The sequence below is a fragment of the Egretta garzetta genome, unplaced genomic scaffold (assembly GCF_000687185.1).
Source record: "Egretta garzetta isolate BGI_Z169 unplaced genomic scaffold, ASM68718v1 scaffold108, whole genome shotgun sequence".
Classification (NCBI taxonomy): Eukaryota; Metazoa; Chordata; class Aves; order Pelecaniformes; family Ardeidae; genus Egretta; species Egretta garzetta.
This window is the reverse complement of record NW_009260614.1, coordinates 1,295,420-1,321,908: the sequence shown is the minus strand read 5'-3', so window position 1 is coordinate 1,321,908 and position 26,489 is coordinate 1,295,420. Positions and strand designations below refer to the sequence as shown.

At 55.3% G+C, this 26,489-nt stretch overlaps 3 protein-coding genes across 4 annotated transcripts; 2 read left to right on the top strand and 1 right to left on the bottom strand.

Annotated features, from left to right (window-relative positions):
* The first annotated feature begins 2,147 nt into the window (after positions 1–2,147).
* Positions 2,148–3,988, top strand: LOC104131876 (C-C motif chemokine 5). The gene is made up of 3 exons (XM_009645091.2): positions 2,148–2,282; positions 2,762–2,873; positions 3,509–3,988. The coding sequence occupies exons 1-3, from the start codon at positions 2,210–2,212 to the stop codon at positions 3,594–3,596; spliced, it is 273 nt and encodes a 90-aa protein (XP_009643386.1). The 5' UTR covers positions 2,148–2,209; the 3' UTR covers positions 3,597–3,988.
* An 8,694-nt stretch (positions 3,989–12,682) lies between these two features.
* Positions 12,683–13,858, bottom strand: LOC104131875 (C-C motif chemokine 4-like). The gene is made up of 3 exons (XM_009645090.2): positions 13,786–13,858; positions 13,166–13,277; positions 12,683–12,770 (listed from the first exon to the last, which is right to left on the bottom strand). The coding sequence occupies exons 1-3, from the start codon at positions 13,856–13,858 to the stop codon at positions 12,683–12,685; spliced, it is 273 nt and encodes a 90-aa protein (XP_009643385.1).
* A 10,291-nt stretch (positions 13,859–24,149) lies between these two features.
* Positions 24,150–25,098, top strand: LOC104131874 (C-C motif chemokine 4 homolog). Of its 2 annotated transcripts, none has more exons than XM_009645089.1 (3): positions 24,150–24,219; positions 24,575–24,689; positions 25,023–25,098. In XM_009645089.1, exons 1-3 carry the CDS (start codon positions 24,150–24,152, stop codon positions 25,096–25,098), a joined length of 261 nt encoding a protein of 86 aa, XP_009643384.1. The 2 variants fall into 2 exon arrangements, with proteins under 2 accessions (XP_009643384.1, XP_009643383.1); XM_009645088.1 differs by having other exon boundaries at positions 25,011–25,098.
* Positions 25,099–26,489: the final 1,391 nt, after the last annotated feature.

Here is a 26,489-nt window from a genome sequence, read left to right as displayed (position 1 = left end):
ATTAGTCAGAACTATGGGCTAATGACAATACTGGAATACACATGATACGGGAGTAGCAATAAATAATCCCCCTCCCCATCTCCCAGAGTGGGATGTCCCTTGGCAATTTCCAGCTAAGGTTTTGTCCTTTGTAAAGCCTGAGCACCTGCGAGCATGTTGTTGGTCAGCCCCAAAATGCCACCACCAGCTGTTTGTGACAACCCCATGGTGTCTGTCACTTGGTCCAGTTCCAAGGTCCTTCACATGCTTTTGAAGGCAGGAGTCCTCATGGTCCCCCGGACACCACCACTCCCAGCCCCATGAGGATGTGTCCTGGGAGAATGAGTTGGGAAAGCCATAGGCTCTTGTGCACCCAAGCAGGGTCCCTCGCGCAGCCCATGGGGTCCCTCCTGCAGCACTGGTCCCCCCCAGCTTTGGGGACATTGCAGTGAGGGGGACACTGTGGGGAGGCAGCCGCAGTGCACCCAGACACAAGGAGATCTCTGAGGGCCCCACGCAGCCCCACGTGGCATGGTGGGGGAGAAGGAGAGTGGGAGCAGCGCAGCACTGCCCTGCAGTCCCCGCTGCTCTACTGGGCCCGTGGAGCAGCGAGGAAATCCCAGGGGCCCGGGCTGGTGGTGCCTCGTGAACAGCAGTTGTCACTGGGAGGCGGCATGAAAATACCCGGAGAAACCACAGGCTGTGAGCTGGCAAATTTGGTGCCTGGTGCAGAGAAGAGGGAGGTGGGAAAAGGGGAAATGCTCCCTGGGGCATCCCGGGGAACCCATCGCATCATGGCCAGGGCAGTGCCGGGGGCTCTGGAGAAACCAGATCATGACCCCCATGACTGTGAGCATCCACAAGTGCATGGGGTTACACTTTTGTATGGGAGCTGGTCCTTCTCCATTCCCCCGGCAGGGGAACCTCCTGCTCTGCATCCCACGTTGTACCAGACCCACCCTGGCACAAGTTTGCCTCGTGTCTCTGGGAGAAGACGGTATTCGTAGAGTCAGACATCGAACTGGGCTTCCCAGGCAAGCACTCCCCATACTGCCTGATGCTGGAGTGTGTGAGGAGGGGTTTTAGAATCACAGAATCATAGAATAGTTTGGTTTGGAAAAGCCCTTTAAGCTCACCAAGCCCAACTGTTCCCCTAACCCTGCCATCCCACCACTAAACCCTGGCCCTAAGCACCTCGGCTGCATGGCTTTTAAATAGCCCCAGGGATGGGGACTCGACCCCTGCCCTGGGCAGCCCCTTCCAGTGCTTGACAGCCGTTGCGGGGAAGGAATTTTTCCCAATGTCCAACCTAAACCTCCCCTGGCACAACTTGAGGCCATTTCTGCTCATCTCATCACCCATTCCCTGGGAGCAGAGCCCCGACCCCCCCGGCTGCCCCCTCCTGTCAGGCAGTTGTAGGGAGCGAGAAGGGCTCCCCTCAGCCTCCTCTTCTCCAGGCTGAACCAGCTCCTCCAGCTCCCCCAGCTGCTCCCCACCAGCCTTGGGCTCCAGATGTGGTCCAGAGCTCCATACTGGAAGCACAGCATTGAGGATTTTGTGTTTTAAGATGCCAAGACTGCCAGCCCAGCTCTACAACCAGTCTCCAGGGTGGCAGCCATCCTTGCCGCCTGTGTGGGCAGCATTGCTCAGAGCGTTCCTGCTGCCCATGCTGCCACCTTCCACCCACCCTGTGCATGTCCCAGACCCCCCACGGGAGCAAGAACCCCCCAGCTGGACCTGCACAAAACCCGAAGCCATCTTGAGGGTCTGAGCACCTTTGTCCTCAAGGCCCAGGTCTTTGAACAGGAGATGGAGTTGAGGTCCTCCTGGTCCTTCGGGGAGGATGCTGAGATGAGTTTCATGAGTATTGCTGTCACATTGGTGAATCTAAGTGTGAACCTGCTGCTCAAGGGTGGTTTCATATCCTGTCTTGGTCAGTGCAGACCTCACATGGGTGCTGATTTGCTCAGACTTACCCCATCTCACACAAAGGCTATTCTGGTATTTCCTAGACCTGCTTCCTCCTTTTTTTTCAGCATTTCTGAGGCAAAGGTGCTGTGACATCAGCTCTGTTACACTTCGGAAACTCCAAGCATTTGCCTTGAAATCTGACTGACAGGGCTGGCCACCGTCCCTATAAAAAGGGAAGCCTGAGCCAACATCTCACACCAGACACAGGAGGAGTCTGCTCTGGTCCTGCCTCTGCCCTTGCAGCCCATCTCTGTCCATAATGAACACCTCCGCAGTGTACCTCTCCATCGTCCTTGTGGCTGTCCTCTTTTCTCAGGCCTCTCCTGCTCCAAGTGAGTAAAACCTCTCTCTCTGCTCTCTTGGGGTGGATTTTTGCTCTGACTGGCAGCAATTTTGAAGCAGAACTGGAAAAAGTTAGCCGCAAAGGTTGGACATCCCTGTGAACAGCTTCTCCTGTTTTCTGGGGACTGTTCTTCCTTTCTAGCATCCTTTTAACTTAGGGATTAATTTTACTGATAAGTATCAAAGTTTTCAGGTTTCACCTCCCCTGTTTTTGTTGCTGGGCTTTAGGAGTGGTCCCAGGGCGACTGAAGGGCTTTTTGTCATTGGAAGCAAGTGCAAGACATTTAACAAGCAATACTGGCAATGACTTTAATTAAGCTTTGGTGTTCCCAGCAATTTCTTGCTGGCTTTCTGGGGAAAGGAAGAGAGCTCCACAACTAACTAAGGGCACGGTTGCCCATGCTCTCAGCAGGGGAATGTGCAGTTTATTCAGTGATAGACTCATGCTGGCTTTCCTGCTCTCTTCCAGTTGGGGCTGACACAACAGTGTGCTGCTTCAGCTACGCCTCACGAAAGCTGCCCCAGAATCATGTGAAGGATTATTTCTACACCAGCAGCAAGTGCTCTCAGCCAGCGGTTGTGTAAGTACCGGCTCCTGCCCTGGGCTCTGCGCAAAGTCTTTGCCAGCCTTTGGGCTCTTTGCTTCACGTCCAGCAGGGCCAGGAGCACAGTGGTGCGAGGAACCATACCCAGAGTAAGGGAAAGGTGCTGCTACCATAGGCCCCTTGAGCAGGGTGTGAGCACCCATCCTTCTCAGCTGAGAAATAAGTGGTCTCCTTGGTCTCCTTGAGCCATCCTGGTGCTGGGAATAAAGTGTGGGAAGGAGGTCCCTGTGCAGCCAGTGGGATCTCCTGGTGGTGATGAGCCCAATGCACATAATGTGCCACATGCAGGACTGGCCGCTGGGGGGACTGGCCACTGACGTCCCAGCCACCCACGCGCTGCACCCAGGCTCCCTCCGCACTGATGGTGGCCAGGAACATCTGAGCATGGGGAGGTTCTCCCAGGGGACCTTGATTTCTCCCTGCTCTCTGGGCTTTAGCAGGCTACGCAGCCCCCTGATGCTTGGGGGTTTGTGGGATGGGAGCCTGGAGGGGAGATGACCTCTTGGGAGGTAGCCCTGGCCACAGGGCAGGTCAGCACGCACCTGGGGGGTGACCCGAGCCTGTCGCGTCCCTTTGCCCCTCTGGGGCTGTAACACCTCCCTGCCTGACAGGTTCATCACCAGGAAGGACCGGCAGGTCTGTGCCGACCCCGACGCCAGGTGGGTGAAGGAATACGTGAATGCCCTGGAGCTGCAGTGAGCGCTGGGAGCTGAGGGGTCTCTGCCCCGAGAAACCCTGCAAGACCATCCAGCAGAGCCTTGGCACAGACCTAGAAATCCTGCTGCTGAGTTCCAGGGCCTGCTGAGCCCCTGCGGGACCCCTGAAGTTCCTTTTGTCCTGCAAAGGTGCCATTTATCCACGATAATTTAGCCACCCTTACAGGCATCTGTGATGCTGGGCACCTCCTGGCTTTGCAGACCTGTCGCGGCATAGCCTGGTGTGTGACACGTGGCTAAAGATAGTGCCTCTTGCTAGAATGAGAGGGGGATTTTACCCCTAGAGCTATTTGTGAGAAGTGGTCTGGAAAAATGAGGTATGAGTGCTGCCAGGTAAACCCAGGCTTCCAGGGCAGCCGGCTGGATTTTGCCGTGGCGCGGTACATGCTGTAAGGTCTGTCTCCTCAGCGAAGGAAGCAGTGCGCTGGTTACTTACAGGATGCTTATTGTGGAACCACACTGTTTGGCTTTGTTCTCAAAATGCTGTCTCTTGCTGGTGCCAAAAGAATAAAGATGTTTTTTCTCTCTGTGTCGACTCTGGAAAAGGTTGCTCTCCTCCTGCCTGGAAAAACGGGGCTGATAGGGCCCCATTACAACTCTTCTGGGGGAGGCAGGGGAAGAACCCAAACTTCCCAGCTGGAAATGCCTCAACATCCTTAGCCCCCAAAACCTTCCCTTGCCTGGCCTCCCTGCTCCCCGCACTGCAGCAGCAGCCCCGTCACAGCTCCAGCACCTCCCAGGGCCGTTCCCTCCCAGCCTTCATGCTGCCACACAGCCGGAGCTCCCCCCCCAGCCCTTTTCCCCCATCATATCAGCAGCCAAGGCCAGGAGCCAGGCAGCCAGACCCACTGGATTTGCCACTGCGGGTTTGGCAATGGGGGTTCTGGAAATCACAGGATGGGGGTGCAGCAGCGTCTCTGCAATGAGCACGATGGAGGGAGGCTTGGGGGCTGCGCAGCCGGGACCGCGTCCCTGCATGGGCTCTGCTGGGGGTGCAGCCTGAGCTGGGCTCAGCTCTGGGTTTGTTTTCCTCCAAAAGACAGGCACCACTTATCTGCTGTCTTTGGAAAACCTGAATTTGGTTTCAAAAAGCACAAGAGATCTTTTGTAACCAAGTAAAAACTGACAAAAGCACTTATCAGCCTCTGGTTTGCATTTAAAGCTCACTGATATCTTTGTGGTTAGAGAATGAAACTGCCAGCTCTGACCGCTCTGCTGCTGAAGGTCTGCGGGGGGGAAGGAGACCTTTGCTCTCTGGGCTGTCTCCATCTCCATCATTGCAAAAGCTCAGAAGTTTTGGTATCTCCCATTGTCTAAGAGTATCCCCACCTGGCAGCTTGTGCACGTCAAATCTTCACCTCCCAGGACATTTTCCACCACGAAATGAGCTACTCATCACCCCGGGAGTAATTTCTCAGGCCCTCCTCATTGCATGATGGTGTGATGTCAACGTTGGCCAGCACAAGCTTCTGGTACTGCGTCCAGCTCTGGAGCCCTCAGCACAAGAAGGACATGGAACTGTTGGAACGGGTCCAGAGGAGGGCTACAAAAATGATCCGAGGGCTGGAGCACCTCTCCTATGAGGACAGGCTGAGAGAGTTGGGCTTGTTCAGTCTGGAGAAAAGGAGGCTACGGGGAGACCTGATTGCGGCCTTCCAGTACCTAAAGGGGGCCTATAGGAAAGATGGGGAACGTCTTTTTCATAGGGCCAGCTGTGTTAGGACAAGGGGAAATGGTTTTAAACTAGAACAGGGTAGGTTCAGGCTAGAGGTAAGGAAGAAATTTTTTACAATAAGAGTGGTAAAACACTGGAACAGGTTGCCCAGAGAGGTAGTGGAGGCCCCATCCCTGGAAACATTCAAGGCCAGGTTGGATGGGGCTCTGAGCAATCTGATCTAGTTAGCAGTGTCCCTGCTCACTGCAGGGGGGTTGGACTAGATGACCACTAGTGGTCCCTTCCAACCCTAAACATTCTATGATTCTATGATTCTATGATTCTATGATTCTATGATTCTAGCAACCAGTGATCCCCCATAATCCAGCACAAGCTTCTGGGCCATCTTGTCTGAGCCGTGCTCTTACCTAGAAAGGTTGGACCAGATGATCCTTTAGGTCCCTTCCAACCTGGGATTCTAAGATTCTAATATTTGCGATTCTGTGATTCTGCAATTCTATGATAATTAGGAGCAAGCAAACCAGTGTGAGATACAGTGTCTGTAAAACACCCCCAAGCCCACTGGTGCCATGGTGGTCTGCAAATGTTCAGGTGACTCCTGTTCTTCCCTTGCTCGTCACCACCTCTCCGCAGGTCTCCCTGTTTGTTAACCAGCATTTCCTATTGCAGTTCCTTTTAACTGCGTCAAAGTCTCTATTTCTGGCAGGAGCCAAGGCCCCAGCTCTCACCCGCTACTCCTGGGGCTCTCCACAGCCTGGGACTGTATTCCCAACAGCGCTGCACCAGTGCAGGGAATGGGTGCAGAAACCCTGCAGAGCCCCAGGGCACAGGGGAGGCTCAGTGCCCAGGACAAGGGTCCCCAGAGAGGAGGGGGCTGCCCCAGGCATGAGGCCAGGGCCAGCAAAGGGCCCTTGCAGCCCTGGTGGACCCCACTCTGGCAGGCTGACCTGGGGAGCATCCTCCCGGCGGGAGCAGGCAGCAGAGGAAGCCCCGAGATGTCTGTGCACCAAAGGGTGGTGCCGCAACCTGAACTCATCCTGTCCCTGAATCCTGGCAGGGCACCTGCCTGTGTGCTGCCCGGGTGCTGAGGGAGGGAGGGGGTCCCAAGGGTCCCAGGGATGGGGGGTCCCAGGGAGGAAGGGGGTCCCAGGGAGGAAGGGGTCCAAAGGGTCCCAGGGATGGGGTTTCCAGGGAGGGAGGGAGTCCTGAGTCCTTGGTGACAGGGCACAAGGCGGCACAGCCCCAGGCAGAAGAGGACGACTGTCCCTGGGGATGGGGTGGAAAAGTGTAGGGGAAGGGAGGTGGGTGCTGAGGGGTGGGTGCAGGGCACCCTGGGGTACAGAGGGCAGGGGACATGAAGGGGATGCAGAGAGAAGGAGGCAGGGAGCTGGGAGCAGAGGACGGGGGCAGAGGAGGGAGAGGGAGGACGCAACCAAGGAAGGGGTTCCAGTGCTTAGGTCTGTGATGGGAAGAGCCCTGACAGGGCAGTGGGATTTACAGGCCCAGGGGTGCTGCCCAACAGCCCACCCTGACAGCAGCCTTGCAGAGTGCACAGAGACCTGGTGGGAGGAGATGGAGGACAAAGAGCCAGGGCCCAGCTCCATCCCGAACTGGGGTTCACAGCAGGCTCATGGCTGGGTCCCCACACCTTCCCCTGTGCACCCAGGGGAGCTGGGCTGTGGAAAGCAGGGTTTGGGGGTCCCAAAAGGACGACTCTTATGGGGGTGGGTGGGAAGGGGAAGCCTGTGCATCAGGGAGGGGCTCCACCGATGTCCAGGCTCAGTGGTGGAGACAGGCATTATGAGCAGAAGGCTTTATTCCTTAAAGGCAGTGTGAAACCCTGTCTACAGAATGAGGGTGCAAATTGCTAATTAAGAGCACACCTGAAATGCCCCTTCCCTCAAGGGAGGAGAGGGATGCCCCTGAGTATCTCCCAAAGGAGCCCAAATGCAGGCTCAGCGGGAGGGGAGAGGTACAAGGCTCCGGTTTGCATCCCTGCACAGCAGCTCTGGCACAGCCACCATGGCAGGGGACAAGGGGCACCCTGGGACGCAGCCCGGCAGCGGAGGAAAGCCGGGAAGGGATGTAGGATCAGCCAGGTCCTCCTGAACATGAGAATAATCCAACAATGCTCATGTTGGTTTGCTTTCACGCAGTGCCTCCCTGAGCACATCACAGAAAGATTTTAAGCATTTATGTCCCTCACTCACAGATGGGGAAACTGAGGCATGAGCTTGCCTTTGCAGATCCAGGCTGGGTGAGGTGGGCTGAAGGAGCCAGCACTCCCTGTTGGGGTCACAGGTCCCACCTCCCTGCCCACAGGACCATGATGAGCGGGAGGTGAGCACTCCATGACACCAAAATCATTCCTTTGCAGGAAGAGTGGAAGAAGCTGGGACTGGCCCTGGGCTCCCAGGGACCAGAGCTGGAACACTGGGGGACCAGGCAGGGGTGGCCACCTCAGCGTGTCCCTGAAAAGTTCACAAATGTCTTCACCCTTATGGCATCAGGGTCGGTGCAGACCTGGGTGTTTCTTCCCAGTGATGAAGCTGGGAAGTGGGGAGGTGCAGGAAACCATTGTGGTGGGGAAGGGGTGCACCACTGCAGAGCTGCACCAGTCACACCAGGGCTAGGGAATGTCCTTTTTGTGACCGCTGTCTGCTGCGGAGGCAGCCAGCCAAGGGGAGGTACTGAGAAACTGGAGAAGGTCCCTGGGACGGGCTCCTGGCTCTGCCTCAATTTGCTGCTGGCTCCCGCAGGCAGGGGAGGGACCGGGGACCCAAGCGGCCACTGCAGAGCATGTGGTTGGTGTCTCCTGGGGCAGGCACCTTTGGGGTATTTCTCTGCTGCTCACCAAGTACCTCGCCTGGGAGCACATGCTCTGGCTGCACCCCCAGGACACCAGGAACAACCTCTCCTCCTCCCTCCATCCCAGTGTCAGTGCTGGCAGCTGCTTCTCAGCCACCTCCTTCTAACTGGAAAGCATCTCTCCTTGCCAGGACATGAGTGATGGACAACTCCAGATAACACCCCAACAAGTCCCACTCTTGGTCCCAAAAGGGAGAAAGATTTGTGGGGCTGAGCCAAAGGCTTCCTGCACAGGCAGGAGCCTGTATTCACACAGCGGCTGGTGCTGTAGAAATAGCCCTTCACGTGTATCCTGGAAAGCTTCTGCCAAGTGCATGTGAAGCAGCACATAGCGGTGTCAGAGACAGCTGGGAGAGATTTGCAGTGCAGGACTGAATCCATATGACCTGGAGGGGACACAACGTGGATGTCTACAACCAGCAGAGAACAAGCACTTCCAGCAGGCCACGCTCCAGACCAAGGAGTCGGAGCAGGTTGTGACTGTTCCTCACACATTACAGGATACCATCATGAGCCCTTCTTCCTCCAGGAGAGGAAAAACCAACCCAAAGACAGAGGTGGATTCACCTGGAAGCAGAGCAGGATTGGGAGCAGCGGGAAGTAACAAGGAGAGCAACAATGGTCAATCAGAGACACCTTCGTGTTCCAACCAGGAGCTAAACACAAAAAGACCATGTTTGTGCTTGGCACTGATCCATCCAGTCCCCACTTCCCACAGGGAAGCAACAGTGACGGGACGTATAAATGGGGGGCGTTAGGAGAAAGGCTTCTTGAGTCATGTGGAGCTGCCAGAGCATGGCCAGTGTTGTAGGTTAGAAAGATGGAGGTCAAAGAGGCTGAGCCGTGAGGCCAAGTTCAAGCCATCCGCTATTAAAGAGGCTGTGTCAGGATGTACATCCCCTAACAGAGCAGACACTTCAGCAGCAGCATCTAGAAACAACCACAACTGTGCTCCTTGTGTTGAGAAGAGTGGCTGAGAGCGAGAGGCGAGAACAGCCCCACAGGACTGATGGAGGGGGCAGCTACAGAATCCGTTTAGAAACAGGGCCCAGCAAGGAGGCAACACGGGGTCTGGAGGTCTGCATGGCTCACCTCCCTTCCCAGGGCTTCTCACAGCCTCACTGGGAGAGAGGGGGCAGCCACAGGGTTCATGCGCTCAAAAAGACCAGAGAGAACTGGGCAATCCAGTGCTTTGCCCATGGCACCATGAGGGTCTTCTGACCTTCTGGGTGCCTTCCACCACAGCAGGTAGTGAGGGAAAGGCCTGTGGTTCATGGGGTCCAGCAGAACCAATGCACCAGGCCCCATGGGAGCAGCTGGCCTTGGCTTTTGTCCCCCTCCGTAAGCACGTAAGAAGCCTGATGGCTGAGCAATGGTCACCCTCCGGCAGGCAACCAGGGAGTTGAACCCTTCCTTTGCTTCTCCACTGCACCATCATTCCTTCAGCTCAGACCAGGCTGGTGAACCACATGGCCTTGCTGAGTCCTGACTTGCATCTTTGACACTCGGTACCTGGTTTCACGCACATCTGTGCCCCGTGTCCTGTGGGCAGCCTCATGGTGGAGCCCATCCCAACTCACACTTTGCAGCATGGGTGTCCCTGAACTACTTGCAGAGCGAAAGAAGGGAGTGCTGGGCTGTCAGAGTTGATGTGGAGAAGGGTGTTGGGACCAGGGACTGACCTATAGCCGAGCCACCTCTTGCAGATTTCAGTGCAGCAGGCACAGAAAGGGCTGGTGCCGTCCCCAAGCCTCAAGACAGGATCATCAAGAGCATCCCCGGATTCTGCAGATCTCTTCCCACAGCAGCTCTCCCAGCTTGCCCAAGTGTCTCCTCCTGTCCACTCCCTGCACATTTGACCCCCAGGGCTTCGATTTCTCCTTTGCTCCTACAGACCCTCACCACAGTGCTGCCCCAGCCCCATGGGCCAGCCTGGCCAGCCAGGCAGCGCGGGTGGGCATTGGAGCCTTGGGCTGGGCTGCCATGGTCCCCATGCAGAGGGACCTGCCCATGCGGTGCCTGGCTTGTGGAGATGGGTCTGGGGTAGCGGGGAGCAGGAATATGGGATAGGCTGGCTTGGCTGCTGCTCCTGGAGCTTCAGGAAGGAAACCAAAATCAGAAAAGCTGGAGAGGGAAATTCCTACACGGGGCTGGGCTCCCAGCCAGGGACTGTCCAGAGAAGAGCCAGCTGCAGCCCCGAGTCCTCCTGCCCCTCCAGCCTGTCCCTTGGCTTGGGGCAAACCTCAGACCCCCCCCTTTCAGCACGGCATCCATTCCCCCATCTCCTTGCAGCACACAAAGCCCCAGGCCAGGGACTATTTTGGGCTCCTGCATTTCCTCTGCAGCACCAAACTCAGCTTCTCAGCACAAAAAGCAACTGAGTGTGCAGCAAGAGTGCAAGGGTCAGGATGCCCTCAGGGGCAGACGAGACCCCAAGCACCCCCTTCCCGGGCTCCTCGCCTACCCAGCACAGGCAGCAGCTCCTCTCCATCCACCCCACCGTGCGGTGGCCACTCTCTGCTCCCCTGTTCCATGGCATAGTGGGGAAGCCCTGCTCAAGATATACCCCTCGGCAGATTTTTGTCTCTCCCCCACGATGGGGGAGAGAGTTGGACAAGATTTTTGCAAACATGCTGATCCACCTTGTCCCTGCTTGGACCTGACCCTCTCTGCTAGGACCCTGCTGTGCCAGGGGAGTGTGGGGACCCTGCCAGGGCTGAGCAAGAGCCCATGCCTTTCCCAAATCGTCCTCCCAGCAGAGCAGTCAGGAGCCATCCCCATGAAGCTGGAGAGGAGCCCTCCTGGTGGTCCCCCATCACCAGCACCGTCTCCTGGGGCACAGCGTGGTGCCTGGGCTGGGCCTGCCCTCCACGGGGATCCTGCTCCTTGGGTGCCATCCTGCCTGCAGCCAGATTTCCAGCCTGGAAAACACAAGACTGGAAGGAAATCACAAGACAACGTGGAGGTGCTTTCCCAGCCTCAGAGTTGGCGAATCTGTTCTGTAGCTGCAGGAAAAAGATGAAGCAATAAGAGAAAGGATTTTTTTTGCATTCGGAAAGAGAAATACCAACAGACAGGAATGGGACGGCTGTAAGGCCAGGCCAGCTCCGTGCTCTTGGGGACATTTCTTCTTGGCGTGCAGAAGCAGAGGTGCGCTGAGCACCACTGCAATGGGCAAACTGTGCTGAAGCACTGTGCTTTTACCCTTGGGACATGCTCCCTCCCATTCATGTTCCCATGCAAAGCCGCACCTGGGAACGACTGCTGCAGGTTTGCTGGTGGCTGTTTTATCCTTGTAGCAGAGCTGAGCCCTTCTGTTTGTTTTACAGGTTGGAAAGCAAGGAACAAGCCCCACTGGGGTGGTCAGAAAGAAAGCTGGGGTCCCTGCCCCTCTCCAGGCAGCACTGCTGGGCTTGCAGGGCCCAGCTGCATGCAGGGGCTGGCGGGCAGAGACACGGTGGCGTCTCAGAGGAACAGAGACGTGTGAGGAGGGACACGGCAGGGCTGCTGATGGTGTGCATGTGGGTGCCTGTGGGCTCTGTGCCAGGAGACACTGCTGTTTAGCTGGCAGAAATGGCTAGCAGGGGAATTGGCCCTGCACTGCACCCCGGCACCCTTGGCACGAGGGCGGATGAGCAGCCCATGAGCACCGGGTACATATTTTACCCCGTAAAGCAACGTGTCCTTTCACCACCCCACTGCACCCACAGCGCACCCAGGGAGCATTTGGGGTGCAGCGTGCGGGGCTGGGAGTGGAAGCAAGCATACGGGAGGTGCCTGGGGTGTGTGGAGAGCATATTCCCATGTGCAAAAGGCCCATATGTGCACGCAAACATGCCCAATTCTGTAGAGGATGTGGGAGGCGGGGGTGTACGTGGTGGGGGAGTGAGGTGTCGGAGGATATTCATGTGTCTGCAGTATGGAAACTTCATGGTTTTGCCTCAAACCATTGCCCAACATCACGTGCCATACAGGGTGTGCAGAGAGGCTCAGGGTGAGGTTCTGTCTCTGGGCTGGCAAACACCACACAGAGGCGCAAAAAGGAAAAAAAGCAGAGTTTTTGTCTAAATTCTTTATTCTCCAGAACCATGATTTTTCACACATGTAAGCCAGGGCCACCCATCATCCAACACTCAGACTCTGATCCACTATCCCATAAATACCCTCTCTGCCACCCTCCCATAAATAGCATCATCATCCACAGAAGAAAGCACTGCCCATCCCATATCATAATTTCTTAAATAATTTTAAATAACACAAGAACAATAGTGGTGCAGTCCCATGGGCCTTCCCAGGCTGCAGACGGAGATGTCCGGGCAGCGGGACGAGGTCTGTGCAAGCTGGGGGCGAGTAGCAGCACCCCAACACCGGGCACCTTGCCGTCCCCTGCCAGCAGACCCCCAGAGCTGCCTGTAGGTGACGTGGGCTTGTGCAGCTCCTGTTGCCCCGGGGTCCTGCTCCATCGCAGCAGTTTGGGACAAGGCGACTCGTGCGTGACAGCAGCTAGGCTTGCCATCTTGCTTCGCTCAGTTCTGCTTCAAGTTTTGCAGGTAACTTTGAACCCAGGTGTCAGTGGGATTGGCACAGACCTGGCGGCCTCTCTTTGTGATGAACCTGTGCAACAGGGAGGAGACATCAGATCCCTGCTCAGCCCTGCGCCCCCGGAGAGACTGGATCTCAGCTTTGGGGCACTGCAAGAAGTTCTCCCCTGTGCCCTAAGCTGATGCTGAAACCAGCAGCTGGCTGTGATTTCCCACCCTCCCCCCCCCTTTCCCACAGTCCCTCCTCAGGTCCTGCAGGAACATCCCTAGACATCCCCACGGGAGCATCCCCAGCAGGCCCTATGCAAGCCTTTTCCCCTTGGATTGGGCTTGCCCTGCTCTGCCCCTACAGACACCCGTGCCCCCAGCCACCCTGCAGAGCCAGTCCCTCACACATGCACACCCAGCAGCAACTGCCCCCACGCTGCCCCAGCTTGCCGGCATCTGGGAGTCAGCACCCGTACTTACACGATGGCCGGCAGGGTGCAAGTGGTGCTGGTGCTGTAGTGACGCAGGATGAGCTTCCGTGGGAGCTTCTGGTGTGTGTAGGAGAAGCAGCAGGTTGAGAGGTTGGGTCCAACTGGAAGAGGCAAGGAGAGATGAGGTAAGCCTGTGCTGGGCTGTGCAGCAGGAGCAGCCAGCCCATTAACTCAGCGAGCCATGCCGGTGGCAAAGGGAGTGAGAAATTAGAGAATAATTAAGGCTGAAATGGACACTGGGGATCATCTTGTCCAACATCAGGGACTGGGGGAGATTCCCACCCAGTCATTGCTCAGAGCTTCGTTTTCCCACCTCCCCCAGCCCCAGGGCAGAAGCTGAAGTCCCTAAACTATAACCGGGAATAAGTACTCTGAGCCCGGGATGGCTGGGTGGATGGATGAATGGATGGATGGATGGATGGATGGACAGGTGGATGGATGGATGATTTTCTAATTCTGGGGTTCCTACATGTAGCTGATCTCAGTGCAGCATGGAGAGTGGTACAAATGCTGAGAAATTCCCCGTTATCCACTAGGGGAGCTGAATGGAGAAAAGATAAGGAAGGCTCAGTTCTGTTCTTCCTTCACAAATGAAAAAGCAGGACTCACCTGGGCCAGAGAAGGTTGGGGAGCAAGAGGCTGCAATGAGGAGAAGAGCAAAAGCAGCCGCAGTGACCTTCATCTTCCCGTTGGGTGCGGGCAGCCGGAGCAGGACCAGAAGCTCTGGCAGATGCGGCTCAGACTGCAGCAGCTGGATTCAACTCCCTTTTAATAGAGAGCCCTGGAGGCAGCTGGGAGAAGCCAGAGTGGAAATTCCAGAATGATGAGAAATGATGTCATGAAAGTGAAATAGCCAAAGGGAATTCAGGAAAAAAAAAAGCACAAGTCAGAAAGAATGGGATAGGGCTCACAACGGAGCCAAGGATGTCGAACGGTGACTCAGTGCTCATTTTCGATTTCAACAAAAGGAAACCAAAATGTGCCAAGTGGCACAGCACAAAGAGGAGAACTGTTTATCTGAACTGCAGGAGGGATTTTCCCTGGGAGCCTGTATAGCAAGAGACACAACGTTTGCCGAAGGTTATGCAACTCTGGAAAAAAAAAAAACAACACGGGCAGACTCCAAAGCATGCTCGTGCTGTTGTGTGTTGGATGTTATCAAAGGTTGCTAAACGGCAGCACGTGGAGCCGAGAGGTGGCCGGACTGCAGGCTCTGTGCTATCCAAAGCACTCTGTCCCCACCAGTCTTGGCTTAACGTGGACCGGCAAGGACCCAAGGCTGGAGGCAGCCCTGGAGATCATCCTGTCCAGCCCTTTCTTAGAGCTGAGAAGGCTGCCCAGCACCATCTCCAGGTGGGCTTTGAATGTCTCCAGGGACTGAGACTCCACAGCACCTCTGGGCAACCTGTTTCAGTGTTCACTAACAACATTTTATCCAGTGTTTAAATAGAATTTCCCGTTGCCTCTTGTCCTGTCACTGGCCATGACTGAGAATAGTCGGACTCATCTCCTTTGCTCCTCATACACATGTTGATAAGATGCTCCTGAGCCATCTCATCTCCAGGATGAACAGTCCCAGGAGAGTCTCCTAGGAGAGATGGTCCCGGCCCTTAACCATCTTCATGGACCTTCACTGGAGTCTCTCCAGCATGTCCATACATCTCTCATGCTGGGGAGCCCAGAACTGGACCCAGCGCTCCAGGATTGGCCTCGCCAGTGCTGAGCAGAGAGGAGGGGTCACATCCCTTGACCTGCTGGCGTCGCTCCTCCTAACTCAGTCCAGGAGCCTGCTGGCCGCCTTCATGGCAAGGGCACATTGCCACTCACATCCAGTTTGGTGTCCACCAGGAGCCCCAGGTCCTTTTGTGCCAAACTGCTTTCCAGCTGGTTGGCACCAGCCTATACTGGTGCCTGGGGTGCTCCCCCCTCAGGGGCAGGACTTCGCTGTTCTCTTTGCTGAACTTCATGATGTTTCCATCAGCCCATTTTCCAGCCCAATGAGGTCCCTCTGGATGGCAGCACGTCCCTCTGGTGTGTCAGCCACTCCTCCCAGCTTTGTGCCATCGGCAGACTGGCCGAGGACTCACTTTGTCCCAGGCTGTAAGATATTACACAGTACTGGCCCCCCAGGATCGATCCCTGGACTTCACCACTGGCAACCTGCTTGCAGCTGGACTTTGTGCCATGGATCACAGCCCTCCAGGCCCAGCCATTCCACCTGTTCTCAGTCCTTCTCACCACCATTTATTTACTCCATACTTCATCAGTTTGCCTATGCGGATGCTACGGGAGCCTTATCAAAGTCAAAATAAACAGCATCCGCTGCTCTGACCTCCTCCACCAAAGCATCTTTGCAGGCTACTCATAGTCACCATAACAGCCACAGGTTGTCACCAACAACCACATTGCAGGATCTCACGCTGCTTTGGAGGGTCTTTGCAGGCAGGAGGACCTTTTGCCACCCCCAGCCTCAGCCCCCAGGGGAGCGGGGGTGTTGCTGGAAGAGGTGGTTTGCCTGAACTACTCCCTCCAAAAGCTCCCTTGAATCCAAGATGGATTTTCTGGCCAAAAAGATGAGAAATGAGTGACGAAGAAACTGCTGGCATGGGAGAGAGTTTCAAGCCTCAGCAGGTCCCTGGCACTGGAGCGGTGGCAGCTCCTGCCTGCAGAGCCGGGCAGAGCCGCAGCTCTGCAGGGACAGGGTGACCTAGAGTGTCCTGGGGCGCAGCTGGAGCAGGAACAGAGAGGGTGCTCAGGCCTGTGGGTGGGCTCCAGCACCTGGATTTTCACCCCTACACGTACAAACCCCCTGCCCCGCTGCGAGAGCAGTGGAGGCTCCGTCCTGCACAAAGTGAGCTCGTCTCTGGCAGAGTCAGGAAGGAGGTCCATCCCTGGACACGGGGTTGATCTGCTCCTCCACATGCTTACCCCCCGGGCAGGATCTCTTCCATGCTCCTGCTTCCCCGCATGGTCTTGTCCCATGTTACAGCCCCAGATGCTGGTGCTCTTGGCTGCCAGATTCACAGAGAGCCCGGGCAGGACCAACTCTGCTTTGCCTACGTAAGTCTGGGCAGCTCTGGGCAGAGGTGCCTGGCAGAACGAGAAGCTTTTGGCTGAATTGCTGCAGAGCAAAACCAAATTATGGCTTTTTGCCATGGAACTAAGTCATGCTGAAACCAACAGTGGGAGTTTTATGTTCCTCTGTGCTTGCAACTCACATGCTGGTGTGTGCACGGGGAAATGACAAATGCCGGCTGCCGGCGCTGCATTGCTGGGTGAGAAAGGTTGTGGCTGCAGAAAGACAGCCTTGTGGCTAACACCAGCCAGAGACAGTCTTGCTCATGGGAACTCCACAGCTTCTGTTCCCCAGCTTGCTGCCTGCAAGGAGCAAGCCATGGGCCGGTGGCCCACGCGGTGCCACCTTGCCCACTGCGCAGAGCACTCGGGGGGGTGGGGAGGTGTGATGGGGACATGGTGCGATCTGCACCAGGCAGCTCTGTCCTCCAGCTGGAAGCCCTGCAATGGTCAGTGGAAGGAAAGAAGACGTCATTTACCGGTAATGAGTTTGGCAGAGCTGGAGGATCTGCAAAGAGCTGCCGCAGCTGCGGGTGCTTAGTTGTGTCATTGGTAACAACCCAATGAGCGCTTACAAAACTGCCCCATGTCAGCTGTGATGGTGCTGCCCCCAGCATGCTGAGCAGCCTCCTGGAAGGGGGGCACCTCTCCCTCCCCAGTTGCCCCTCTGCGCTGCCCACCCCCTGCCACAGGGCTGCGGCTTCGAGCCCCCATCTGCACCCCCATCTGCACCCCCATCTACAACCCCATCTGCACCCCAGCTGCACCCCCAGCTGCACCCCGGCCGCGCATGCCCCCTGCCAGGCTGCTCCAGAGCAATTTGCTCTCCCTGGCCTCCCAGCCAGCTTCTGTTTCCAGTTTTCTGGTTCTGCACGCTGGTTTTCGCTTCTCTATCAAATTCCAGAGCGCTCTGCTGTCACAGTTCCCACAGTTCAAGCATTTATAAGCTGACCTTCCTCAAGCTTCCTTTATTATGTCTGGAAATGAGCCATTTTTTATCATTTAAGCCTCACCCAGACTGAGGCCTGAGATTTGTTTGGGTGCAGGCAAGGTAGAAAAGGAAAACTAAAATTATTCAGAGAGGAAGACTGTAGGGAAGGATGTTACAGTGGGTGCTGAGTCTTCATCCCCTGGGACAGATGGTGGTGAGGATTAGCCCAGAGGCTTTGGGACTTCTTCAAGCCCCCACCAAGAGCCCTGGGCCCCAAAGCACACAGATACCCCCAGGGCAGAGGGATGCAGGGTACTTTGCTCGGGGCGATGCTGTGGGCTGCCGGGGAAGCCATGCCTGCCTTCCCCTGGGGGCCACCACTCGCCCGTGGGGCTGCACCATCCCAGCCCTGGCACCATCAGACAGACCTTGGGGCACGTAAAGGGGTATCATCCCATCCCTGCCACTCCTGCTAGCCATTTGATCCTCTTGCCCATAAGCCCACAAACAGATGCGAACTCTGGGGCGTGGGGTTCTCCATCTGGGAGACGCTGGTGGTTCCACTGAGGCAGAGCTGCGGTGCCCAGGGGGAGTCACAGCCTTGTCCCTCTGCTCACAGCCTGTGACAAAGGTGATTCTTGACCAAGCCCAGCTCCCCTCTGCTCCCACTCGCAAACCATCCCCAACAAGGCCCTGCTGCGGCTGCACGGCCCCCGAGGGATGCAGGAGGCCACATGAGGAGGCTGCGGGGCTGTGGCACGCCGCAAGCGGTGCCAGAGCTCCCTAAGTCCCACCCCTCCCCGAGGGGATGAGGGTGCCAGGCAGAGCCCATACTGGCCGGGGCGGCTGGACAATGGCCCTTTTGAAGGGCACAAGCCCATCTGGGGTGGCAAAAACCTCTGCATCATGGGGAGCAGGATGGGACCCACGCTTCCTGCAGAGCGCCTTAACCTACAAACAGCCCCCACACGTGGGAAGTGGTTTGCAGCCTTGCAGCAAGCCCAAAGTAAAATGTGAAGCTACTAAACATTCAAGAGGCGCTACCAGGCCCTGTGCGTGGCCGCCACAGCTGGAAAGCTCACACCTCACTGTGGGAGCGGGGGCTCCACCTCCTGTGGGCTTCCTGCCCCCGGGCCTGTGCTGGGAGGGGACCCACACCAGGCACGTCCTTGGCAGTGTGCTGTGAAGAGGAGGACCAAGCCAGCACTGGTGCACACGGGGGCTTCAGGGTGTGTGAGGATCATGCATTAGGGAAGTGCCCCAGCTGTGGCAATGGCCCTGACACGAGTTTAAAAGTCAACCCTGGTCTCAGCTCCCTCTGGGAGCAGGGAAAGGTCAGGATGGGGAAGAGCGGCTGCAAATCTGCCTGGCTGGAGTTGGTCAACAGCCGACTGGATAAGAGCCAGCAGTGTGCCGAGGTGGCCAAGAGGGTCAAGGGCATCCTTCTGGAGCCCAAGGCTGCTGGGGAGCGTCTGGGGGAGCTGGGGGTGTTCAGCCTGGAGAAGAGGAGGCTGAGGGGAGCCCTCATCGCTCCCTACAACTGCCTGACAGGAGCGGGGAGCCAGGGGGGTCGGGCTCTGCTCCCATGGAATGGGCAATGGGACGAGGGGAAATGGCCTCAAGTTGTGCCAGGGCAGGTTTAGGTTGGACATTGGGAAAAATTCCTTCCCTTCAAAGGCTGTCAGGCACTGGAAGGGGCTGCCCAGGGCAGGGGTCGAGTCCCCATCCCTGGGGGTATTTAAAAGCTGGGCAGACAAGGTGCTGAGGGACAGGGTTTAATGGTGGACAGGTATTGTTGGACTTGAGGATCTTAAAGGATCTAAAAAAAAAATTGAGGCATCAGCCATTAGAAAGCATAGCTTTCACCAGGGTATTTCTTTCAGAAGATGCCCTTGCTGAAGGATTGAGCCTTTAACGAGGTACATTTTTCTTATCAGCCACAAACATCTTCCGGGTGCGACACGGTTTTGGGGAAACCTGAAGCGATCCCTTGTGCAACGCAGCCAGCGGTGATCCATGCCTGCTGCCGGCCGGGGTGGCCGTGCTCTGCACTGCGCCTAGCATGGTGGAGACAGATGATTCCCAGTCACTCCCACAGGCGCAGAACTGGACCCAGTTCTGGGACATGACGTCATCTCAAAAATTCCAACATTTCTCCAGAAATGTTGAGAATGGTGGGGGTGAAATTTCTGGACACTGTGGGGAAGTCACTGGTGCCGGAGTTCTGAGCGGGGCAGGATGGAGGCGGCTGCACGGGGCAGCAGAGCTCTTCCTAGGGACAATTTCTGAACTCAAGACATTTTTTAGTACTTCCTTTTCCAAACGAATCCTGACTCCTCCACATTAAAACCTGCTATAAATAGCAACTTACACAGCCAGTCTCACCATTTAGCTTTTTTTCAGGGTTCCCCTTTCATTCAAGATTGAGAATTTCTCTATTTCTGCTGTCACGGAACTTATTTTGGGCATTTCCTTTACTTAGCACTTTCTCCTGGGGTTTTTTGGGGGGGCTTGCAGGAAAGCGCTATCATTTCCCTCTATCTAAATGGGTGCAACATCAGCCAAATGGCTTCGCATGGCCTGTCCTGCTGGGTCCAGGCACTGCCTGCCGGAGGTGGGGGCAAGGGTGGGTCTTGAATCCTGAAACCACCTGGAGCCACGGTGGGAAAACGCCCATCTTACACCACCATTTGCTGTGCTACGAACCTAATTCCCCCCTGTGATGCTCCAGCCCACTTTGGCCACTCTTCCATGGCCACTTCTCCATCTCAGAGCACCTCCCAGCTTGGATTGCCCTTCATCTGAGACACACAGCATCCTCCTTCTAAAAATGGGAAGAGCTAGAAGAAATTACTTTCTCATTTCATCATGACTGGAATGCCCACCGGAGTAGGTATGGAAACAGTTTTTAGGAGCATGTCACAATATCCCAAGGGTACTGCTGACACGGCCATAGCCTCCCACCTCTATCCCACCTGCTAGGAGCTGGCAGAGTGGGGGCTTTTGTCAGATTTCTAAGAAAGAACCAGACCCCCTAGGAAGCCAACACCCGGACTTTGGGGTTGTTTTTGGCTTTCAGCAGTAGAAAGGTTTCAGACCTTACCTGGCCCCTGGCACACCTATTACCTAGGTTAAACTGATCCCAAACTGACTCAGTTAAATGAGGAAATTTTTTTTAGATTAATTATAAAATAGTCCCTGACAGTCCAAAATAATTTGGCGTCTGCTTGCCACCTTGCCAACAAAAGTGTAGAGGCATGGAGGTGTTCAGCTGCCTAAACCAGAAAAAATTCTCATTGAAAACATTTGAATAATCAATGCAGGTTTCCAACTAATTCTTCTGTTTATTGAAACTTGGGGTTTACCAAAACATTTCTGCGCCATAAAAGGCATTTCGCCTGCCTGCCCTACCCACACTGTGTGCCTTGGGAGCAGGGCAGGACTAGATGGCTAGAGGTGGCAAATCTCAAACATGACCCATGGATGCTTGAAGGCAGAATCACAGGGAACAGCTCAGAGGCAAACCACGCTCTTACGTACATCCACAGGCTGTATTCCCTGAGCAACCAGGCAGAGCAGCCAAGTAAGCCGACGCTAGCTCAGAGCCGATTTCTGGTCCAGCTGGCGTCCGGCTGAACGCCGGATTCTCACCTCCTGCCTGGCTGGGCGCCCTGCCTGTGGAGGCAGGCTCCCTCCTCATCCTCCCAGGATATTTGGGGACAGGCAATCTGACAAGTGAAGGGTGGGAGCGGGGTCTGCACTGATGAGTGAGCCTGCAGGGTGTCTACCTCTGCAGACGGCAAAGGGAAGGGTGGAGAGGTGACCAGCTTGGCCACGGTGTGGCCAGGAAGGAGGTGATGCTCAGCTTGGTGGGGTGGTACAGCCCCCCCGGGCCACTCCGAGATCATAAAATCATAGAATCACAGAATTGTTTGGGTTGGAAAAACCCTTTAAGATCATCAAACCCAACCATTCCCCTAACCCTGCCATCCCACCACTAAACCCTGGCCCTAAGCACCTCGGCTGCCCGGCTTTTAAATACCCCCAGGGGTGGGGACTCGACCCCTTCCCTGGGCAGCCCCGTCCAGTGCTTGACAGCCCTTGCGGGGAAGGAATTTTTCCAGATAAACCCAATTGCACTGTTATCTTGGTCTCAAGTGCAATGGCTGGGGGGTCAGGCAATCTTTGGCCACGCACGGGTCGTCTGCTGCCTGAATTGTATACCAGAAGGAGTCAGCGTGGATTGTGGCCAGAATGGAAAACACTGGCCAAAGCCAATCATCTCGGGATCCTATAAATAGCAATCCAAAGGGGAGACCTTTGGAGCTCTCCAGGACAGCAGTGGGCTGTGTGACCCGGTACCTCCCCCTGAGTGGGGATGCCTCTAGGGCCAAATTTTGTGAAGACTGAAAAACCGTCCATTGTCAATTCTGAGGTTCACCAACTGTTGAAGAATGGCAGCACACAGAAATGAGTAATTCAGGAAACTCACAAAAAGGGAAATTTTAATGACAGGTTGACCTCTGTGTGTGTGTGTGTGTGCAATTTATTCAGAACTGCATCCGTCTGTCTGTGTGATTTGATTTAAACCCCATCTGTGTGTACAACCCTGCTGTAAGCTTCGGGTGACCCGTGCCATTCTCAAACCTTTAACTACGTCTCTCTTTTGATTGTAACAAATTCCACTGAATCACTCCGGTAAATTGGCTGATGCTGTTAAGAACTATGCAACCTAATTTTGTGATTTATCTCAAAAACATCAGCAAATCCCAAATTGCTGCTAAACCAAGGCCATGTAAAAATCATATTCTTGACAGTGATATATGGGATTGATTGTGCATCCTTTAGACATAAACCATTGACCAAGTCTGGGACTAGGCTTGGATCTAGCCGCACCCAGGCTCCTCTCTGAGGAAGGAGTTTAGAAAGCAAGGGGCTCCTTTCTGAACCTTGTCACTCAACGGGCGGTCAACAGTTGTGCCTGACCCCGTCCCCTCTGCAGTCAATAACCAAGTGTACCTTGCCACTGAATCTTGTTAAACCACTGTCACATTGACCATTGAACCTGATTGACTCACTGGTTTATATCAATAAAGCGTATTTTTGTTTCTCTCTCACTCCATCCATGACAAATTGGTGTAATCAGCAGGATCCTGAATTTGTGACACTTGGCAAGGGCCACCTTTGCTCCATGGGGTAGATCTGCCCTCCCCAGCAGGAGACTCCTTAAGCATGGGCCACCTCTGTGATTTCTCCTGTGCCACGTCCAGGACCACGTTGTCCTCCAGACCCCTCTCTGCCTGCACAGAGCAGAGCAGTTAACCTCCAAGGATGGCAGAAGGGGAGGCAGGGCAGCCCATGGCTGGTGGAGGGCTGTGCACACCATGCGGCATTGGAGTGATATTTGGAAAACACCAGGTTATTTACAGCAGGCGCCTGGGTCGATAGCTGGAAGCCTTTAATAGAAACACAGTGAGTACTGACTCAGCCCAGAGCCGCGGTAGGCGTGCAGAGGTGCTGGTGGTGCGGTTGGGTTGCTCCACTTTATGTTATAGTCTTTCCACTCACTTTCGGGTAGCATCTGCCAAGACTAAAATAGTGAAACGGAGACATTTCCCAGAAAGACATCTGCTTCCCTGTTGAGAAGAGATGTCCTTCTAGGAAGATCTCGTTACAGCTGGGCAGCCCTCAGCTCTTCCCAGAGCATCCGTCACCTCCCTGCCAAGCCTTCCCTCTCCTCCTTCTTGGGGACAGGGACGTGTTTGGTTGACCTGCATGGCAGTCTGTATGTAGGCTGGTGGCTTCTTCCCAGTGAACCGTCCCTGTTCGCGGCCCTTGCCCAGCCCTCAGAGAGCTGTGAGCTCTTTCTCTCTCCCATCCAACATGGTCATTCCTCCTCGTCTGTGGTCATCAAAATTTTCTCACTTCTGCTGAGACTGAATATTCTTTTCTTCCCAAACATCCCAGTTTCTGGCCATGCTCTCACCCCACAGCTGAACTGCTCCTGGTGTTCAGAAGTGGTGTCTTCTTCTTCACCCTGCTCCTGGAGCCCCTCCTGCCTCATCATCAGGGTCACAGTCAACGTCTCCATGCTTCTTTTGGCTCTCTGCATCTCCATGCTTAGCAATGATAGGCCTCACCTGTCAGTAGCCCTTGAAATTTAACTGTCTAATCTAAATTGGTCACTTAGGGTCTTCTTTGGGGACCTGTAGTGTGGCAGGCACCTCTGGAACATAATGCCCCATCTCAGGTCTCCCTTCCCTTACACTGAGGAGGAAACTCAAGTGCTTCAGCTTCTGGGACACTTACTTCATGCCCATCACTGCCTGTGCTGGTGCCTGCAGTGCTGTCATGGCTGCAGGACATGCCCTGAGTCCCTTCAAACTCTGCACAGCATGGACAGGCCATGGAGCCCACTGGTGATGGCTCCCATCTCCTGCTACTGGGGCAGCACAGGTGGTGCAGCTGTGGGAGGGAAACCATCCATGGTAGAGGAGACCTTGGCCCCTTTTTTCTTAACCAGCCTCATCCCATCCATGCTCTTCAGCCCGTTTGCACAGCTCTTGGAAGGATGGACCCTTGTCTCCAAGCTGCTTGAGCAGGTTGTGTAATAGAGGCCTGTTGACAAATGCAGGAACCTCCACAGGGGAACTTCTTACTAAGGGATATGCATGAAAGAAGCAGAAATAGCAATGGTGACTTTCATATCCTGTAACACTGAGGAGGCTCTGAATCGAGGGGGAAGCTTCACCCTTCCGGGGCTGGGGCTGCTGCTCTGTTCCACCACGAGACTGCACCATGAGCAGCTTCTTCTCTGGGGGAAATTCCACCATGCCTACGCAAGCTGCTGCACGGACCTCCTCACCCCATAAATTTGGGAGCTGCTGACTGTCTCAGCATCAGACAGAAAAGAGGTTTTCAAGCTCCACTTGCCTGCTTCAGCTCCAGCCACCACTTCTCAGCTGACATGAAGGTCTTTGTGGCTGCCCTTGCCATGCTCATCGCCGCCTTCTGCTGCCAGACCTCCGCTGCACCAAGTAAGTCTGGGCTCTCCCCCTCCTTTCTAAATGGGACCAGGAGAGATGTCACTGCTGGGACAGGGTCCCTTCTGCCAGGCCTTCCACCCCTGGGTCCCTTCCCATGCCAGCCCACCCTCTGGCAGGAGCTCCAGGGCCACTGGGGCTCTCCCGCCATGGGAAAGGTGCAGCTCAAAGCACAGCACAGGCTGTGTCAGCGCCAGCTCAGAGCGAACCCAGAAGAGAAAGAACCCCGTCTTTTCTCTTCCTCCTCCATGTCCTCCCTACTCCCCACACCCAGGGGTCCGTGGTCCTAGCTCCCTGCACCTGCTCCCCAGCCCTTGCTCCTCCTGATAGCCGTCTTTGCCCTTCACAGTTGGCTCTGACCCACCGACCTCCTGCTGCTTCACCTACACGTCCCGGCAGCTGCCCCGCAGCTTCGTGGTGGAGTACTATGAGACCAACAGCCTGTGCTCCCAGCCAGCCGTCGTGTAAGTCCTCTCCCCCAGGGCGGTGGTGGGTTCTCCCTTTGGGCTGAGCGTCCAGAGAGGGAAAGACCCCTTTTTGAGAGACAGGGCATGAGGGCTGGCCCGGCGACAGGAGAGACGGGGGACTGAGAGGTGCAAGGTGATGCTCCATTGTCTCAGCGCACCAGGGGCTCATGCTGGTCTTGTTCCACCACTGCCGATGTGAAGGGCACAATGTCCTGCACGCCTCAATTCTGCTGATCCTTGGGAGAGGCTGGGGTCAGGGCAGGGTTCCCCTCTGGGCATTGCTCTCCCACCACAAGCTCACCTCTCCACGCCCCGCAGGTTTGTCACAAGGAAGGGCCGTGAGGTCTGCGCCAAGCCCGATGAGGACTGGGTCCAGCAGTACGTGAACGACCTGGAGATGAACTGAGGTCCCAGGAGGGACCCCGCCACCCTGCACCTCCTGGCTGCCAGGACAAGCGCACCGCAGCCAGCTGCAGGCTCCGCTGGAATGCTTCAGTGTCATTTAAAGCCAGTTAAGAAACTGAAAATGTTGCAGAATCTGACTTTAGTGTTTTGCTATTTAGTTTTTTATAGGGGAGGGATCAGGTGCAATAACTACTCCAGACAAATAAGAATATTGTTCTATAGATATATTTTTTAAATGAAGACTCATGCTCATGTTATATTTTCTGTATTTAATTGTATTTTTGATATAATATTTAATTCAAATTTTGAGAAATAAATATTTTTGTAAGAACTTTCTGTCTTTGCCTCTATTACAATTCTTTGAGATGACAGTAGCTGAAATTATAGTGGTGGCAACAAGTTCTTTATTCCCTTTTCTACGCTGTCAAAACCCCCACAAGCTTCCCCTATCTGAACGTGCTAGTTTGTAAAATAAGAAGAGAAAAACCACGAAGGAGGAGGTGTGAGAAGGGCACAGATTACGTTCAGGTGGCTTGGCTCCCTCTTAGTCTATAAGGTATTTAATGTAGCTCATCATGGCTGGGGCAGACAGTTAAATTCCATCACTGGCCTCATTTTAGCCAATTAAAATGTTGCCTTCAGGGGCTGGAATTAAACACGCTGGCTGCTTCAGGGAAAGTTTTCTGAGAGCTGCAGCTAAAACAGATCCGCTATTCCCAGAGCCAAGAAAGGAGAAAGCATGTATGACTATATGAATTTTAGAACTATTTCATTACGCTCTCATTTAGCTGGGACAGGAGGCTTAGCAGATGTGCCCCTCTTACGAGAAATGGGACTTTTTCCCTGGGCCCCCAAGACCTGGAGATGCCTGCCCAGAGATGCAGAGTCCCCCGGCAGTCACCCTGCCAAGAACCCAGCCCAGGACAGGATCTGCCCCTGCAAGGAGACAGCTCCACGGTGGTCCTGGGGCTGGTGTCCCACCAGAGCTGAGGGAGATGGAGACCACACCACTGGTGGCATTTAGATCCCTCTGATCAGCTCTAGACATCGAGGGCACCCTCAGCCGGTTTGCAGATGACACCAAGCTGGGCGGGAGTGTGGATCTGCTGGGGGGGAAGAGGGCTCTGCAGAGAGACCTGGCCAGGCTGGATCCATGGGCCCAGGCCAATGGTGTGAGGTTCAACAAGGCCAAGGGCCGGGTCCTGCACTGGGGTCACAACAACCCCACACAACGCTCCAGGCATGGGGAAGAGTGGCTGGAAAGCTGCCCGGCGGAAAAGGCCCTGGGGGGGTTGGTCGAGAGGGGGCTGGATATGAGCCAGCAGGGTGCCCAGGTGGCCAAGAGGGCCAGCGGCATCCTGGCTTGGATCAGGAGGGGTGTGGCCCGCAGGA